Source organism: Dendrobium catenatum, unplaced genomic scaffold (genome assembly GCF_001605985.2).
Source record: "Dendrobium catenatum unplaced genomic scaffold, ASM160598v2 fragScaff_scaffold_74, whole genome shotgun sequence".
NCBI classification, from domain to species: domain Eukaryota; kingdom Viridiplantae; phylum Streptophyta; class Magnoliopsida; order Asparagales; family Orchidaceae; genus Dendrobium; species Dendrobium catenatum.
In genome coordinates this window covers 28448-46676 of record NW_021318536.1, presented here as the reverse complement: position 1 = coordinate 46676, position 18229 = coordinate 28448, and the positions used below count along the sequence as shown (strand labels likewise).

Here is an 18229-nt window from a genome sequence, read left to right as displayed (position 1 = left end):
AAATAGGGAGTATTGGGCTTAAGTGGAGGATGGGTGAATGTGGGATGAATTGGATTAGAGAGTTTTGGTGATAAAGTGGTTTGTTTTGATAAATTGCTGAAATGATTTAGCAAGATACACCAGGGAATAGTGCTATTGTGGAATGGGTTGAAGACAGCAATTTTATGTGGGTTTGGAGTGGGCCGATTCCAGTGGGCTTTATACACTTAGAGGCTTCCTTTTTTTTTTTTTTTGAACTGTATTGCACAACATTACAGCAATCCTCACTAAAGACTTAAGTTAACCATCACACTACTAGACTTGCTTTCTTGGCTCTGACCTAGATCCCAAACTAAATAGATTTTAAAGGTTCACTGTTATCTTGCCTTAAAAAAAAAAGAAAACTCCATCTATCCTATTAAATTATCATCGACTTGTCTTCAGTAAGCATGTGAATAAAGCATCAATCAGAAAATGCCAAAGAAAAGAACAAATGCAATGATCCTTTCCCTTTTTTTTTGGCACGTTGCTTGAGGACTGAATCCTTTCAGCCATCGCAAACCCCTTTTTTTTTACATGGGTGCCAGAGATTCCTTTTTGTCCTTACCTTAAATCTATGAGGAAGTGGAGAGGCTGTGTGGTTGTGTAAGGAAGCTCGGCTGATAGGAGCAGAGATTCGGCCAATCAGCAAAACTCCACGTCCAGGGAAGTTGCTGACTGAAGAGAAGACCGGAGTGATTGCAGGAAGGAATCTAGAGGAAAAGCTGTCACCCCACTGCACTTTATTCAATAAATTGAGGAAGAAGGCTGCAGTGGGCTTCGGCTATTTGAGCTGCTTGTGGTCTGTAGTTGGATGAAGAGGTGGCTATGAAGAGTAGAGGTCAGCAGCTGCTATTTCTCGTAGAGTCCAAGGTCAACAAGAAAAGAGGACCGGATTACAGTAAGGATCAGTAAAGCTTCGGGTGGAGAACTGCTCTTGGATTTAGCTGTTTAAGGTTGTGGACGGATGCTAGACAGAGCTCCAACTGGAGTTTCTGGCTAGTTAATGGAGGTGAGGAGTTCGGCAAAGCTGTGGGGAGGAAATGTGAGTGGAAGAGTTAGGTAAGGCTGTAGGAGTTATGCAAGAGGCAGGGAGATTGTCCGCTTGGAAGACAGCTATAAGAAGAACGAAATAATTTCGTTCAGTTCTATTTTAGCGATAAATCTGTCTGTTCAAGGTCATATGAGACAGAATAACAAATTAGGTAATGATTTTAATTGGATTTGAATCATTTCCTTGTTTGGTTTCTGTCCATTTTCTTAAAATTTATAAGTTAACTGCTATATTCATGACATGTTATTATGCATTAATTAGAAATGGAAAAACTCCATTAATCAAATCAAAATCGCCTCAATTCGTGTACTATTTTCTCGATTTGCGTGCTGATTACTCCGTTTTATGTATCAATTTCGGCGAATATCGAAATTGGATAAATTGATAATGAATTTAGAGTATTGCTGATGTTCCGGTCGCAACGACGCAGTCCGTTTCGAGATCGGACATCGTTTGGGCGACACCGAGGCCTAATTCCCTTTAAATGCATGCTGTTGATTTGGACCAGCCTCGATGCGCGCACAACCACATTCGAACAAATTGATGGTGTTCCGATCTCAACGGCGCAGTCCGTTTCATGATCAGACATTGTTTGGGTGCCCCGAGGGTCATTTTTAAATGGGTCCGCCTCGATTTGCGTGCACAGCTTCAATTGAACAAATTGGCCTTGCATTTAGGGTATTGTCAATGTTCCGAACACAACGACGCTGTCTGTTTCATGATTGGACATTGTTTGAGCACCCCGAGGGTAAATTTTAAATGGGGCCGCCTCGATTTGCGTGCACAACCTCAATTGAACAAATTAGTAGTGCATTTATGGTATTTTCGGTGTTCTGAACACAATGATGTTGTCCGTTTCGCGATCCGACGTCGTTTGATTAGTCTCGCGTTTTAATTTTGTGTGTCGGTCATCCCTTTTGACTGATCTCATCTGGTTCGACTGCGAGGGCCTTCGACCTAGCAGAATTCGACATCTTGATCGCAATGACGCCATCCGTTTGGCAATCAGAGGTCGTTTGACCCTTCAAGTGACGTGTGGCACCTAGCCGCCAATGCTCATATCGCTTTATTCACCAGTTTGGGTCCTTTCTCACATGGTTTTAGGTGTAGGGGTCAACAAAGAGGTTAAAGCTGGTGTGCTAGGAATGATTGAGAGATTAACGAAATGGATTTTGGTTTCAACAAAAATTGTATATTCTCCAAGATTCCATCAATGTCCTGTTCCAAGAAGAAGACATTCCTTTGGAGAAGAGGAGCCTTCATCTCTTCCATTTAAAAGATGTGATATGATATTGGATAATGAAAATAGTGACTTCTTTGATTCTTTTGAAGATATGGATAGACAAATTATTCATCAAAGAAAGAGAAAAAGAATGAGAAGTTTGGGCTCTTAAACTTGTTCAAGCCTAAGGAACAAGATAGTGCTGTCACAAATTCTAAAGGTGATAAGTCTACTAGCATGAAATTACTTACGTCACCTTCAATCCCCCAAGCCGATTGTGCAATCCTTCCTTTAAAACCATGAATTTTAAATTCTTTACTCTCAGAGAGTTCTCCTATCAATGCTTTTGCACAGAGATCTTGCCTCTGAAAATGTTTCACTCCAAGAAACATCGCGGATTCACTAAAAGTGTTCAAGCACACCTGTAATAGTACTAATTTATACGCTAAAATACACTCCGCATGTACTTCAATCTTTATGTCAAGTTCCTAAATGCAAAATCTGAGAATGCTTCGCGGATTTGCCAAAATAAGTTCTGCATGTGCTCCAATCTTCATATCTGCTTCTAAATGCGAGATCTGAAAATAGTTTGCGGATTTGCTAAAAGTGCCCAAACACCTCGATGATGGCCGCATTGAATATTAATCTCAATTCTCAAAGCCTATAAAAATTTTGAAATCTAATATCTATTAAATTATAAACATTTAAATGAAAATATAATCACCAAAAATTTATAATTAAAATCCATCCATACTTTGCAACGGTTTGATAAGGATAATGAATTGAAGAATAACTTCAGCTCACAAAGTGCTGATATCTTGTTGAATGTATTAGTACAATTCATTCTCAATTAGTTTCTAGTAGCAGCGACCCTACTTGTGTCCTCTAATTGAATGATTTTGTTACAAAATGACACAATTATATTATGTTCATAGCCAAAACCCTGATGTTCCTTAATAGTTAAAAGCTCATGAGGTAATGAATTATATGGTGTACTTAATATGATATAAACCCCTCTGGTAGCTTAGGTTGACTTAAATTCACCACTTTAGGCAAATATTTACCTTAGGTTTACAAGGTATTCTTGGACGAAACAGCACATGGTTGCCGACAACGTTCCTTCTATCAGGTTGGGTCGATTACCTCCTTTGGTTATGTAGACTAGAGACCATGATAGCCCAGAATGACGGAACCATGGGATCTTGAAGGGTCCATATTATTTCTCCATCTCCTAGTATATAGTGATAAATTTCTAATCTTTAAAACCCTCAATTCAAAATGCAAACTCTAAAATTGTTGCTATGATACGATAGGTAATTATTGCGTCCTATTTAACGACTAGCTTAATCGAAAGTTCTCTCTCGTTATCGGGAGGGGTAATTAATCATAAGGGCTTGCGCCTATGGAAAGCTGGAGCTTAGATCATAAAGTCATCGCAAAATAAGGGCGAAATATTTTGATAGTGTCTTATCTAAACCTAATATGCCTTATAAAAATTTACCTTGGAGCCTAAACCCATTAAAACTCTTCCCGTCAACAGGAGAGGCCAGGGCACAAATTTTTTGAGCCCACATAGATTTTCTATTTGCTTGATTTTGTGACCCTTTTGCGTCTTTTGGTTCTTTTGATGGCTATGTTGTTGCTTCTTTGCTTTGTGGTCATGGAGTTGGTCCGGCATGACTGTGATTATTTGTTGGTAGTTGTTTACTATAAGGATGATGGCCTTTTGTTGTGATATTTGCGGTACTCTAGCAACACTTATGATGGGATCAGGATCAATGACATTTTACAATCCTTTTGTGCCCTTGAGGATCATTTTTTTGTTGTGATGAGGCTTCACTATTAAGGTTGTGATCATAATTGAAGGATCTTTTTTCCAATATAGTAGTTTTGGGATCGATTGTGGTTATAAATTTGTTTTTGAGGCATATACTAAGCTCAATCAATTTGGTTCTTGAATAAAATTCTTATTGGATGTGCTATTTCTCCTACTTTTGGTAGTTTATTACTTGATAAAGTAAGTTTTTGTTAAGCTGCTACTTATTGTAAAAGTGCAATGCTTGATCTTGAGAAATTTTGATCAAATTTGATGCCATTTGATTTCCAAAAAAAATGAGCTTGAAAGCATTTGTGTGGCTATTTTGATCCCAAGTTTCTTGAAGTTTATAGAAGCTCAATAAATTTTCATTTTAGTTGATTTTTAGAAGTTAAAATTAGGAGCACATTGTAGTTTTTCTTACATCTTATAATAAATCTTGATTAGAAAACCCTGAAATGTCATACATTAGATTTGATATCATATCATAAGGTTTAATATCATAACATAAGGGTGCATCATTATGTCAACTAAAAATGTTAGGCTCAATATCAATGTTATTTAGCTGATCAACAAAGGGATATAATATTGGAAAATTTGCAAAAATAATAAATTTAGTTGCTATATAAATAATATCATATGAAGGAAGATATAAATTAAAAAAGAAATGTAATTCTAAAAATTACTCACTCTCAACCTGATGAACAAGAAGTTGTATTTAGCTCTATTGATAGATAGATTAGTTTTAATGTTCATCTTATTAGATTATTGAAAAATCAACACAGCAAAATAATCCAAATAGATATTATAGGTCTATAGAGGAAGAAGAAACAGAGCTGTAGATCTTCTTTCCCTATTTCATCTTCAGCCTTAAACTACACTCCTTTCATCGCTCTTCCATGTGGCATCGCTAAGGATGCTTTGGTTGTTGGCTCTCACATACTCTTGATTCATGTTTCGCCTCCCCATTTGATCGCTCCCCTTTCTCACCCCCATGTCTTGCCAAGAGTCTCTCGCTACCTGCCTTTCACTCCTTGCCATTGCTCTCTCACTCTCACTCAGGCTTGGGCCCAACTCTCGAGCTTTAGCCACTTGACCATCTTGCCTATATATATAATGCATAAGTATTATGTAATGTGTATTGCATAAAAAATTTATTGTAATAAAAAAATGCCTTGATGTGAACCAATTTGACCAGATAAAGAGGACGTGAGTTGGAGGATGTGTGGTCGAGTGGTTAAGAAAATTATTATCAATTATTGATTTCCCATATCGAGGCATAGATGATATACTAGATATGATGAATGGGTTGTGATTTTCTTGAAAATTGATCTGAGTGGTTGCTGTCTAGTAAGGATGGGAGAAGAATTTTTTTTGACTAAGGATAGTTTCTAATAATGATTAGTGATGTGTTTTAGTTTAATTAATGGCTTGAGTACTTTTATGAGAATTATAAACCATATCTACGAACTCTAAAAGAAAATTTCTTGTTATTTATAGCAGTTATATTTTGATTTACAATAAACATAGAGAGGAACATTTAGTACATCATAGGTAAGTTTTTGAAAAGTAGCAATATAAAGAAATATATCTAAATCTTAAAAAGTGCTTTTTTATGTTGTCTATATATTTTTGGTATTTGTTGTGTCGATTGATGGGTTATATATCAATCTTTACAAGGTTATAGCAATTAGAGATTGGCCAATACACCAATATTCACGATATTCGGAGTCTCAATTGTTTGACTACTTTTTTGTGATGATTTATCATCATAGAAAGGTCTTTGAAAAGTAGCAATATAAAGAATAATATCTAAATCTAAAAAAGAGCTTTTTTGTTACGTTGTCTATATAGTTTTAGTATTTGTTGTGCTATTGATGGGTTATATATCAATATTTATAAGGTTATAGCAATTAGAGATTGGCCAACGCAGACCAATATTCACGATATCCAGAGTTTCAATTGTTTGTCTGCTTTTTTGCTATGCTTTATCAAAAGATTTAGTACTACTGTCATGGCAATAATTACTAATTACTATAAAAAGGGAGAATTTAAGTGAATGCAATATGTTGAACGTGCCTTCAGTGACATCCAAGTGAGGCTAATGCACCTACACTATTATTATCTAATTCTACATGGTTTTTGTGATTTTATATTATGTGTCTGACGTGGGAGTAGGGGGATTGTTGAGCTAAGATGAACATACGGTTGCTTGTTCTAGTGAGATCTTAAATGATGCAAAATCAAATTAGCCTAATTATTACAGAGAATTCTATGTTGTTGTGCAATCAATCAATATTGGATGCTTTACTTGTTGTACAAGGAATTTGCCCTATATTTATTAAATCGCCATTCTTTAAAATACTTAAATTCCTAGAATAAATTAGGGCATCAATATGATAAATGGGTGGATTTATAAGAACATACACTTTTGTTAAAAATACTATGTTGGAATTGAAAATAAAACTTCTGATGCCTTAAGTAGGTTTGTTGTCATCTTACACACCATGCAAGTTAAGGGCTAGTTTTGATCACATGAAGAGTATTATGCCAAATATAAGAATTTTGATGACATATATCTTTTAACTTGTTCCTCACCTATGACTAGGTTTTTATGATTAAGGATGATTTTTTTTTAAAGGAATTCGACTTTGCATCATTTCTTCATCTTTTTGTTATTTTTTTATCTTAGAATTACATGTAGGTGTTGTTGTGCGGCATTTTGGTTGAGATAAAACTATAACTATTAAGGATGATAGGTATTATTGGTATAGCTTGAAATGATATGTTGAACGGATAATGTTATAATGTAAAACATGTCAAATGTCTAAAAGGAAAGAAGCGTAATACTGTGTTTTATGCATTGTTGTTTACTTTTATTGCTTGTCACGACGACTTATTTTTTTCATTGATTTCTACAAATATTAACAATGGACCCAACTTTAGAAAGAGCTGCTGTTGTTGTAATAGTGAAAGCTGTTGCATTTTATGCCTCTTGGTTATCCTTTTAAGAGAAAAGCATAAGGGAAATTATACATCCTTGTTGACCTTCATGTCATACCCAATAGAATCAAAATTGAGAAGAAATGAAAGCAGAAATCATGCGCATAAGCCTCTTACCCGTCGGACCCGCGATATCCTGCCGAAATTGCGCTGATTCGGCGCCGCTCGAGTTGTATCCCCTGAATCCTGCTCAAACTCCGCTCGAGGAGGTTCATTCGCGTCGTTAAATAGCCACCCGAGCGAAGCTTTCGGTTGTTCTTTGACTCTCGACTCCCTCCTCAATCCCGCTCTCCCTCCGATCCTCTGCTTCCACGACCTCAAAATCCCGCTGCTCTACCTTCTCCACTGTCGAAGCGCCCGGTGATTTTTATTCTTGTTCTTCCTATTAATTTGTTTGGTGACTGACATTTAAGCATGATTGAAGCATTTTCAAGTTCGATGCATTGCAAATTCTTTTTTGTAGTGTGATTCTTGATTATTACTCAAGTTTTATATTTGTTCATTGTTTTTTCTGTGTAAATTTAGATTTTGGGATAATTAAATTATTGTTTGGAATGTAAGAAGTATCTTTTTGTTATATTTACATAAAAAGTAATTGATTTTTCTGGAGTTACAGTTGGTAAGTGGTAACTCAGTGGTTGTGTTTTTTGAGAGTTTTCATTCTGCATGTTATTCTAAGTTTTTTTTAGTAAATTTTAGATACTAAATCACTCTGATCAAATAGTTTTTTCATCCATGAAATATTTTTCTACAGAAAGCTTCTGAAGTCCTAATTAATGCTCTTGTGCTATTAGTTTTCTCCTTCCAGTTGTGGAAGTAATTCTTTGACTTGTAACAAATCTGTCTTGTTCTTTGGAAATATTTTTATCCTATATGTTTTCACAATGAAAAAAAATTCTGTATGTATTATTTGTTTGGTTTCATCTTGTAGGAGCATTAGAATCTTATAATTTTTATGTTCATTTTGGTTTTCTCCCTATTTAGAAAATTGTTGCTTCAGCACTTTTTGTTTTTGCTTGAAAAATGAAGCTCATGTACTAGCTTCTATGAAGTTTTTGAGCGCATGTTTTATGTTTTTTACAACTGCAAATGACAAATTTGTATTTGCTAGAGTAACCATGCTGATGCTCTTCTTGTTCTCGTTCTTTTGCAAAAGGACCTGGACGAACTGATACAAGCATGTTCCCTGAGGTAAATAGCACATGGAAGGTATGCGAAATTGTTCTTTAATGGTTGAAGAAATATTTATCTTTCTTAGCTTATGCTGTATTCCTGTTCATAATTCTTTTTGGAATTTCAGTTCTTTCACTTGCTATGTACGGTAAAATGATTTAATATTAATGTATGGTAATATTGGACTACTTAGTGTGACATTGTGATTGATATTTTTCACCTGATTCTGTTCTTCTAATGCGTTTTATACGGATGAGTTTTGGATGGAGCGAACTTCACTTGCAATAGAACCTTGCAAATCTAATGTATTCTACATTTTTGTGGCAATCATGCATAATATATGTGCAAACTTGTAGTTAGTTGGTTGTTTTTTAGCCTAATGTAGGCTTGATGGAAAAAATGATTTATGTACCCTGTTGTTGATTCATTCCAGCTGCAGATATTTGATTTTTTTTTTTTTTTTTTGAAATTAAATTTAGAGGTATTAGATTTGACTTATGTTAAGAAAGATAGAGAGAGTCTTCTTACATAGTTTGGTCACATAAAATGGCGGCCTTCTGATGACCCAGTTAGGAAAGTAGAGATATTAAAATGGACTTATGTTAAGAAAGGTAGAGGTAGACCTAAAAAGACTTTGTTAGAAAATATTATGAATGATCTTTCTTTATTAGATTTAAACTAGAATTTGACCTTTAATAGGTCACAATGAAGAAAAAGGATTCATGTAGCCGACCCCACGTAATGGGACAAAGGCTTGATGATGATGTTGTTGTTGTTGTTGAAATTCAATCTAGAGGATTTTATAGGCTACAACTACTTAAAAGCCTTGAACTCTGAGTATAAATATGTGATTTAGTTTTATAGTTTATCTGAAGTATTTATATCATCCTCACTAAATTTGATGATGTGGGAAAACTCAGGGTTAGGCTTACCTAATACATCTAATGTAATGAATACTATGAATTAGTGCAAAAGAAATTAATGTCTTCTGGTCAAAATCTTTAATCTAACTAGAAACTCATATTCACAGTCAAATATGACTACTATTGGTAGTGATAATTCTGTTAGACTAATCCAGCCGGTCCAAGAGGGACCGACCTTTGTTTACAGGAGTCGGACCTATTCCGCCTCAAACTCCCCCACCTCTGGGGTGGGGTGTAACAGTCATTTGAAGAAGGAAATTAAGGCTTGGTTAAGAGGGAAAATTCAAAAGAGGGGCTGTTTTGGGATTTACATCATTATTGTTTGCTTTAATTAGGTTTGTTTTCCTAGGGTTAGGATTATATGCTATTTGTTGAAATTAGATTGTTTTCAGGGTGTTTGGGCTCTAGTCGGTTGCTAAGGATTTGAGAGAGTAGGATCTTTCTCTCCAATTGAAGATACATTGTATCTTGTTTGTTACTTTGTTTTCTTCCTTTTATCATCAATTAAAAAAGATTTTTCTCTAGTCATTCCTCTTAATTATTTTTGGGGATTGTGTTTGGGGCTATTAAATTAAATTTCATCCAAGGAATAGTGGATTTCTATAAGCACTTCCTATCAAATTGATATCAGAACTTTGTCCTTGACGGAAAATAGGACTCCTTGCTGATTTATGCTATGTTTTGCCTCTCCGTTTTGATAATTTTTGTGTTTGAAGACCAGATCAGTTGTTTTTTGTCCTTTTTTGCTATTTGGAGCCTAGATCTAGGTACCCATGGAAAGAAGAAAGGTAGAAGTGTTGGAGGTGGTGATCATACAATTGAAATATGAAATTTCGGATCTCCAAACTCAATTTTCAGATTTCATAAGTCAAATTTCAGCCATACATGAGAAGATTGATGGAAAATTTTTCAACTTGGAAGGGATGTTGAAGAAGCTGCTTGAGTGCCAAACCAAACGGCGTCGTCAGAGGCTAGGGAAGTCACAAACCGTTAAGTAAGTGAGGAAAATCCTAATCTGATAAGGTGAAAGGGAAGAGAGAATGCCTCCCCTAGAGTATATTCCTAGGGAGGAGTCGGTAGAGGGTTTGGGGAGACGTGTGGGTCTGGCATGAACGAAGTGGAATGTGTACTGTGCTTTTTTATTTTAGTTTTAATTATGTCATTAATAATAATAATAATAATAATATATTATAATTATTATTATAAAATAATAGGAATGAGAAATTAAAAAATAATTTTGTCTCGTTTTGCATGCATCTTTATCCTGGGATCCACACCTTTTTTTTTGCGCGAACTCCATTCGACGAAATCACAATCATTTTTAGATGACTCAGACGTTCCAAACGCAACGGTGAAGTTCGTTGTGCAATCAAATATTGTTTGAGCAGCGCTGCACGTCGTTTTTGGGTATCGGTCATCGAGTTTGATATTTTTTGCTTGACTTGACTGCAATGGGCTCCCTCATAGGTAAATTCAACACTCCGATCACAACAACACAATTTGTTTGACGATCAAAAGTTGTTTTGCAATTTAAATGATGTGTCGAGCCCTCCGACCGTCGCTTGTGTTACCAATTTCGCTCTTTTTTTGTTTTTAGTATATGGGTCAATAGTACCATAGATTCCAAATGGCTTGAAATTCAACCAAGGTTTGCGGGAGAACTTCGGTAACCTAAGAACATTATCAAGTCATCTTGAGAATAAAAAATCACCGAAAGGCCTTTTAGTAATCAAATTAATATAATACCCCAATGGTCCTAACTCTAATAAATTCAATATGTACTATGTTGATTAGGGAGATAGGCCAGTGATTCCAGCTCAATCTTGTTATATCCCAATTGATCCAAAGGTTTTGTTGAGTCATTGCCTCAATTTGTACTTTAAAATACCTATACATAAAACAAAATCAAATAATTTAATCAATCGGGTTGTCTTATCTTTGTGGCAAGTTTGTGAGACCTACTATTCATGTTGCTTTGTCAATAAGACATAAGGCAAGGTCGTAAGATTGACAAATTGGTCCAATTTTGTTATATGATGAGGTTACAAGACCTACTATTTAGGTTGTCTTTTCTATGCGGCGAGGTCTGAAGACCTATCAGTTGGCCTGCCTTGTTTATAGGGAGAAGTTGTAAGATAAACCAATCAAACCACCTTGTCTTCAGAAGGAGGTTGCAAAACTCACTATTTATGCTCTCTTACCTATAGGCATTGTGAGAAAACCCGATACACTAGTCATTTTTTTTATAATACATGATCATATGACCCAACGTTATAGATTACTTTAAAATTAGAGCAATAAAATGATACGGGAGAGGGTGATTCGGCCCCTCTTTTGGGCCCATTAAACCTATTATTACATATGTGAGAAGTAGAATTAAGAAATGGATTAATTAGGAGATGTTTTATAATTAAACAGGGAAGATTTGAAGGAGATTAATTAGGAGATATTTTTTAATTAAAAAGGGTAGATTTTGGGGCTGAATTGGAGGAGAATAATTAGGAGATATTTTCTAATTGGAGAGGACTAATTTGGGGGCTAATTTAGTGGTTGATTTGAGAGGGAATTGGGGGAGGGCTATTTTAAAATTTGTTGTTTTTATTGTTTGCTATTATTTAGGATTTATATTATGTTTGTATGCAGAATTTGATTTAGAGTGTTGTAGTTTTTTTTGTAAGGGATCCTAGCGGCATCTAGGTTTGGGAGAGAATGTCCTCTCGAAAGAGGACCATTGTATCTTGCTTTATTCGTATTTGATTTTCTATCTTTAAAAATATATTTTTGTGTTGAATCTCTTGATCAAGGTTTAAAATTGCGTAATTAAGCATCGAGGCGGTTTTCATCCGTGAGGCGAGGCGGTATCCTCGAGGCGGTGTGAGGCTTAAGCCTCACGGACGCAGAATTGCGTAAATGAGAATTTAAGGGTTTTAGCAGGTAAATAATAGCTAGATTCTATCATATAATAAAAACATCTAAATAATATATGAAAATAGTGGAAAGTAAGAAAATAGATACAATAAAATCATGTCCCAAAGTACAAATCACAAAATATTAGTTTAACAAAACTCCCAAAGTCTTCTATCCTCTCCTGGATTAGTCATATACTAATCCATATGACCCCGTGCACCTCTATTATGTATAGTGGAGGAAGAGCCATTTCCACTCTCACTCCCAAAGTAAGCACCATGTTCGACCATTTCATCAAATTGCTCCTGTTGTAAGTGTTTTGCCGTGGTAGTTTTCTTCATGTAAGTAATTATTTCATCATTCACATTGTTCGGCACTTTTGCACACGGTGCTACGTTCTTATGAGAGCATGATAAGTTTTCATTCATGCGGGTTACTCCGCCCTTCACCACTTTCTCAGAAAATTTGTATTTTAAATAAACATACGTCTTCTCTCCGCCTCCTACGTCAACTTGCACACAATATTTCCAATAAGGGTCACGTCGCAATAACGTATTCGCCTTTTCTTTGCCTCTAACCATGTTTCCTAATGCAAAAATCCAAAAATACAAAAAAATCAAAAAATAAAAAACCCTAGATTTTCTTTCACTTGAAAAATCTAACCTTAAACTAAAAAAAAAAACTAAAATCGATTGTGGAGTACTCCTAGAGGGCGGCTGGACACTTCAAGTTCGCCGGAGAGAGGCGGCGCCGGTGGGAGAGGCGGTGGGAAGGGAGGCCGACGGTGTAGGAGGCTGTCTGTTTTGCGAACAGGGAAGCTGGAAGTGAAAATTGTGGAAAACCTGGAACCCGTGCGGGATGAAGGGAAGAAGAGGATTCATTTTAAGTAGGTGGGGCCGTTTCTGTGAGGCGTACGCCTCTGCCAGAATTGCGCTTCTAAGGCGCGCCTTAGATCAGGTGAGGCGTACGCCTCTGTCAGGAGAGGAATTGCGTAAGCCTCGAGGCGTTTTTGGGTCAAATTGCGCAGAGGCACACCTCTTATTGCGCAATTTTAAATTGAGCTCTTGATGTTTGTTGCTGTTTTTGATACCAAGGTACATCAAATTGGTGTCAGAGAGGTGTCCTGGACCAAAATCGCAATGCTCTTCGTTAATCCTGCAACATCTATGAATGACAACAAAGAAGATTGATGCGTTGGAAGGGGAAGTGGAACAATTCAAATTTGGGATGGAGGAAAGATTTTCCACTCTAGAAAATAGGATGGAGAGCTGATAGGGAGGGATGGAAGAGATGATAAAGAAGCTCATGAAGATGCAATCCAAAGCCTCACCTGCGGTCCGATTGCTAACCCTCAACACAAGTTGATCAGGGTTCCCTTAGCCGATTCGAAGGGAAAGGAGATCGAATGGGAGGAGTTTGACGAGGCGAGTTTCTTCCACCAAGAACCACCCCCAGAGTTTTGAGAAGGGGAGGGGATTATGGTTTTCAGATAAAATGACAGCAAGAAGAGAGTTCTATGGTGGGATTTATGGAGGAGGTTGTAAGGCGAGTGGACAATCAGAGAGGGAGGTGGATGAGCTAAGCCATGGGATTAGGTCATGGGAGGCAGATGGAAGAAAGGTGGGATTGTCACCCTCGATATACTGGGGGAACTATCTATGGGAGAAAAAGTTGGGGTGGAGAAGTGAAGGTGAGGAAGTTGAAGATGCTGGTGTTCAAAGGAGAGGATGCCCATGGGTGGGTATATTGGGTGGAGTGGTATTTTGCAATGAATGAGTTAAGAGAGGAGGAGAAGCTTACAGCTGCAGGGTTATGTATGTAGGGGAAAGCTCTCGCTTGGTTCTAGTGGAGAGAGGCTAGATACCCGATCCGTTCATGGGTGGAGTTTAAAGATTGTTTGTTGGTATGTTTCCGAGCCATTCGGGAAGGAGACTTTCATGAGAAATTCCTTGCCTTGACACAAGAGGGTAATGTAATGGAGTACAAGGAGAGATTTGAGTTGTTGTCAGGGAGGTTGACGAAAATTTCGGAAGCAGTATTGGAGAAAAATTTCATAAAGGGCCTCAAGCCCGACATACGAGTGGAACTTTGATTGCTGAGGCCGAGGGGGTTGAAGGAGCGATGGAGCTTGCACATATAGCAGAGGATCTAAGGCAGATGGAGAGAAGTGGTAAGAGGGGGGTTGCGGGAGGCTCTTATAAAAGTACCTCAACTTCATTGACGCCAAGGACCAAGAATTTATCATTTCAACGGGAAGCACCAAAGGATAAGAGTGGGGGAGTTTGCTCCGGGACCAATTTTAGTCTCCTCATTGAGGCAGAGGTGCAGGGTAAGAAAGCGAAAGGTTTGTGTTTTCACTCTGATGAGGGAGATATGCACCATGCCATCGGTGCAAGGATTGCACACTCCAGGTTCTTCTGATTTGCGAGGAGGAAGAGACTGACAACGAGGAAAAGGTAGAGGAAGCAGAAGAAGGAGCATCTACACCTTGATGTGGCGGAAGTGTCCTTAAATTCTATGGTGGGATTTACTCCAAATCACACCATAAAGGTGAGGGGACAAGTCGGGGAGCAGCTAGTGGTGGTGTTGGTGGATAGCGGGACTACTCAATAACTTTATATCTGATCACATCGTGGACTAGTTAGAATTTAAGTTGGTGGATACAAGGAGCTTTAAAGTCATGATGGGAACGAGAAAGGTAGAGAGGAGGAGGATTTGGAAGAGGTTGGTGCTAAAACTCCAGGGTATATAGATAGTGGATGATTTTCTTCTTTTGAATTTGGGGAGCACTAATGTGATCATAAGGATGAAGTGGTTACAGATGATCAGGGAAACGAAGGTGGATTGGAAATCTCTGACTATGGAGATTCAGGTAGAAGGAAAAAAGGTGGTACTGCGGGGAGATAAAATTCAGTGCAAAACCATTGTTTTTCTCAAAACCATGGTTAAGGCGAAACAATGAGCAGGGCTGGGCTACTTGGTGGATCTGCAGAGCCTAGTGGAGTTTCGAAACTCAAAGCTGATGGAGATTAATTAGGAGATATTTTCTAGTTAAAAAGGATAGATTTGGGGGATGATTTGAAGGAGATTAATTAGGAGATATTTTCGAATTAAAGAAGGAAGATTTGGGGGTTGAATTGAAGGAGATTAATTAGAAGATATTTTCTAATAGAAAAGGGCTAATTTGGAGGTTGATTTGAGAGGTAATTGGGAGAGGGTTATTTTAGAATTTGTTATTTTATTGTTTGCAACAATGTATGCAGAATTTGATTTAAGAGTGTTGTAGTATTCTTTTCGTGAGGGATCCTAGCATTGTCTAGGATTTAGGAGAGAGTCCTCTCAAAAGAGGAGAATTGTATCTTGCTTTGTTTGTATTTACTTTCTATCAATAAAAATTTGTTTGTGTTGAATCTCTTGGAGTTTGTTGCTGTTTTTGATACGAAGGCACATCACAAAAGTTATGTGGACTCTCCTTAAAGCTATCGTTTGTGTTCATTAGACATCTTTAATAAATATAGTTAGAATAATAATCCAAATTAAGTCTTATTATTGGGTTTCCTTCACTCTCGAGGTCATGAATCTTGCTTATAACCTTCTATTGGATATAAGCTCTAATCTAATTAATGAATCTGATAATTATTTATATAAAGTCCATGAAACTAATTTTGTTAAGTGGGTTGTGGGCTCCAAAAATTTGGCCTCGGCCTCGCCCGCTGCTTTTCGGGGGAGTAGCAGCATGGGTTTAAGGGATGTTAAATTGGAAGGTTGGAAGATTTGATATTTAAAATTGAAAATTTCGTTATCTTGCACTTAAAGCGGATGGTGAGGGAATGGATGATGGACCCAATCAAGATCCCATGATTTCGTACTCTTGGACCATCGTGGTCCCTGGTCTACTTAGTCAGAGGAGGTAGTCGACCCAACTTGACAGAAGGATCCATGTTGGCAATCATGGGTTGCTTCTTCCAAGGGTATCTTGTAGATTTAGGGTGGGTGTTTATCTAAGGGGATAAATTTGAATCTACCTTAGCTAATAGAGTACTTTGTGCCTTATCAATCATATCATATAGATTCATATCTCAAGGATTTGATGCTACTAAGGATCGTATTGGCTCTGACCATAACTGTAATTTAGTGGTGCCATTTGGCATCAAAATTACTCGGTTCAGAGGGCCCTGGTCATAACCGTTTACCTGCGATGCCATTTGGCGGAAAAATCGCCGGTTAGAGGACAGCGGAGGGTGGATGAATTTATTGCTTTAAGTATTTGAATAGTTGAATTTTAATTTTAAATATTTTTGAATTTTTGGGATTTTGAAAATTTCTTTGGAGTTTTAAAGTTTTGATGAGCATTTGAGTGACATTTTGAAGATATTTGAAGGTGTAGAGTATTTTGAATTAACCTATATGGTTGAGATATACGTTCAACACGACAATCATCAGGGTGACGTTAAAATTACTTATATTTTCGTAGAAATTTGAATTTTATAAAGTTTAAAGGCTTTTGAAATGGTTAGAGTTAACCCATCCGGTTGAGATCTTTGTTCAACACGATCATCTTCGGAGTGACATTAAAGTCACTTATATTTTCGTAGGAATTTTAATTTTGTGAAAGTTTAGAGGCATTTAAAATGGTTGGAGTTAACCTCTTCGATTGAGATCTTTGTTCAACACAGCCATCATCGGGGTGTTGGGTCATTTTAATTGACCAAATCTTGTCGACCTTATCAACTTGCCGATAGGGGATCGGGTTTGTCGGCTGTATGATTTTATTTAAGTTCTTTTGTCACAGACCTTGAAGGCTTTATATGAACGTATAAAACAGATATTCTGGTCGACACCTTGATCGTATATCTGTTTGATAATTCGAACTATGTCGACTCCTATCTATCCATATGAAGGATGGGCTTGAATTGTGGTTCATTTATTGACCCACCTGACATTCCTAGATGTCACGTGTGTGAATATATCACGCTCGCTGGGGCCCATGCGAGTGTTTGAGGTATTTTATAATTATTCACCGAACCTTGTTGACTCCTATTTACCAGTTTAGGAGGCTCGGGCTCAAATTTATTGACCCGCGCAACATTCCTAGACATCATGTGTGTGAGTTCATCACACTCGTCGGGGCCCACGCGGGTGTTTGGGGGTATTATATAATTATTTGTCAAACTTTGACAACTCTTATTTACCTGCTTAGAAGGATTGAGTTCAAATTTATTGACAAGCGCAGCATCCTATACGTCACCTATGTTCCCATAACACATTTTTTGGGGTCTATGCGAGTGTTTGGGGGTATTTTATAATTATTTGTCAAACCTTGTCGACTCCTATTTACCTGCTTAGGAGGATCGGGTTCAAATTTATTGACCCACGCAGCATCCCTAGATGTCACGTGTGTTCCCATAACACGCTCGTCGGGGCCTACGCGGATTGTGTGATTACACATGCTTTTTTGTGTACATATGTGCATATATGTTATAATGCATGTGCGAGGATATTTTGAACATCTGACAAGTATTCTACGACAGCTCGTAGAAGCTCTTGCTTTTCGTAGCCCTTTCTCTATTTGCCTGTAGGTAGCATGTTAAGTGTATGATGGGTTTTCTACACCGGCTTGTAGGTGCTTGTGTAAACCGTATATTTTTACCTTTGCTAGCGAGTTTCTATAATTATTTGATTTGGCTTTCTCTCTCTATAGCTCATATAGGAATCAATAAGCCATTATTATTATTTTTTGTTGTTGACTTAAATAAAGAATCAATCATTTCGACCTGGGGTGATTGTGTTCTTACTGATTCCCTGTACCTTGACATTGGTAACCACTTGATAGGAAATACTTGAGTTCGCAAGCAACCCTAAGGGAATATTTGAGTTCGCAAGCAAACCGATCACTAATTTGGAGAAAAACAACGAGAAATGAGCAAAACCTAGGCGAAATCAGCCCCAAAACGATGGATTGCAATAAGGGAAGCAAAGCAAGAATAGTACGAAAGCATGATACAAGTGATCCTCAATTCGAGAGGAGGATATTCTCTCCCAAATCTCTAGACAAGAGAGTCTAGAGCTCAAACGCCAAGAAACCCTAATTCTCAATCAATCAAAACATAACC

General features: G+C 37.2%; 1 protein-coding gene across 1 annotated transcript in view; it reads left to right on the top strand.

The window, feature by feature from the left end:
- The window catches only part of LOC110109665 (CBS domain-containing protein CBSX1, chloroplastic-like), a 54268-nt gene that overhangs the window by 10401 nt on the left and 25638 nt on the right, over positions 1-18229 (top strand). The window contains exon 5 of the mRNA XM_028696041.1: positions 8270-8322. Within this exon, the coding sequence (XP_028551874.1) occupies positions 8270-8322 (53 nt within the window). The remainder of the gene's footprint in view (positions 1-8269; positions 8323-18229) is intronic.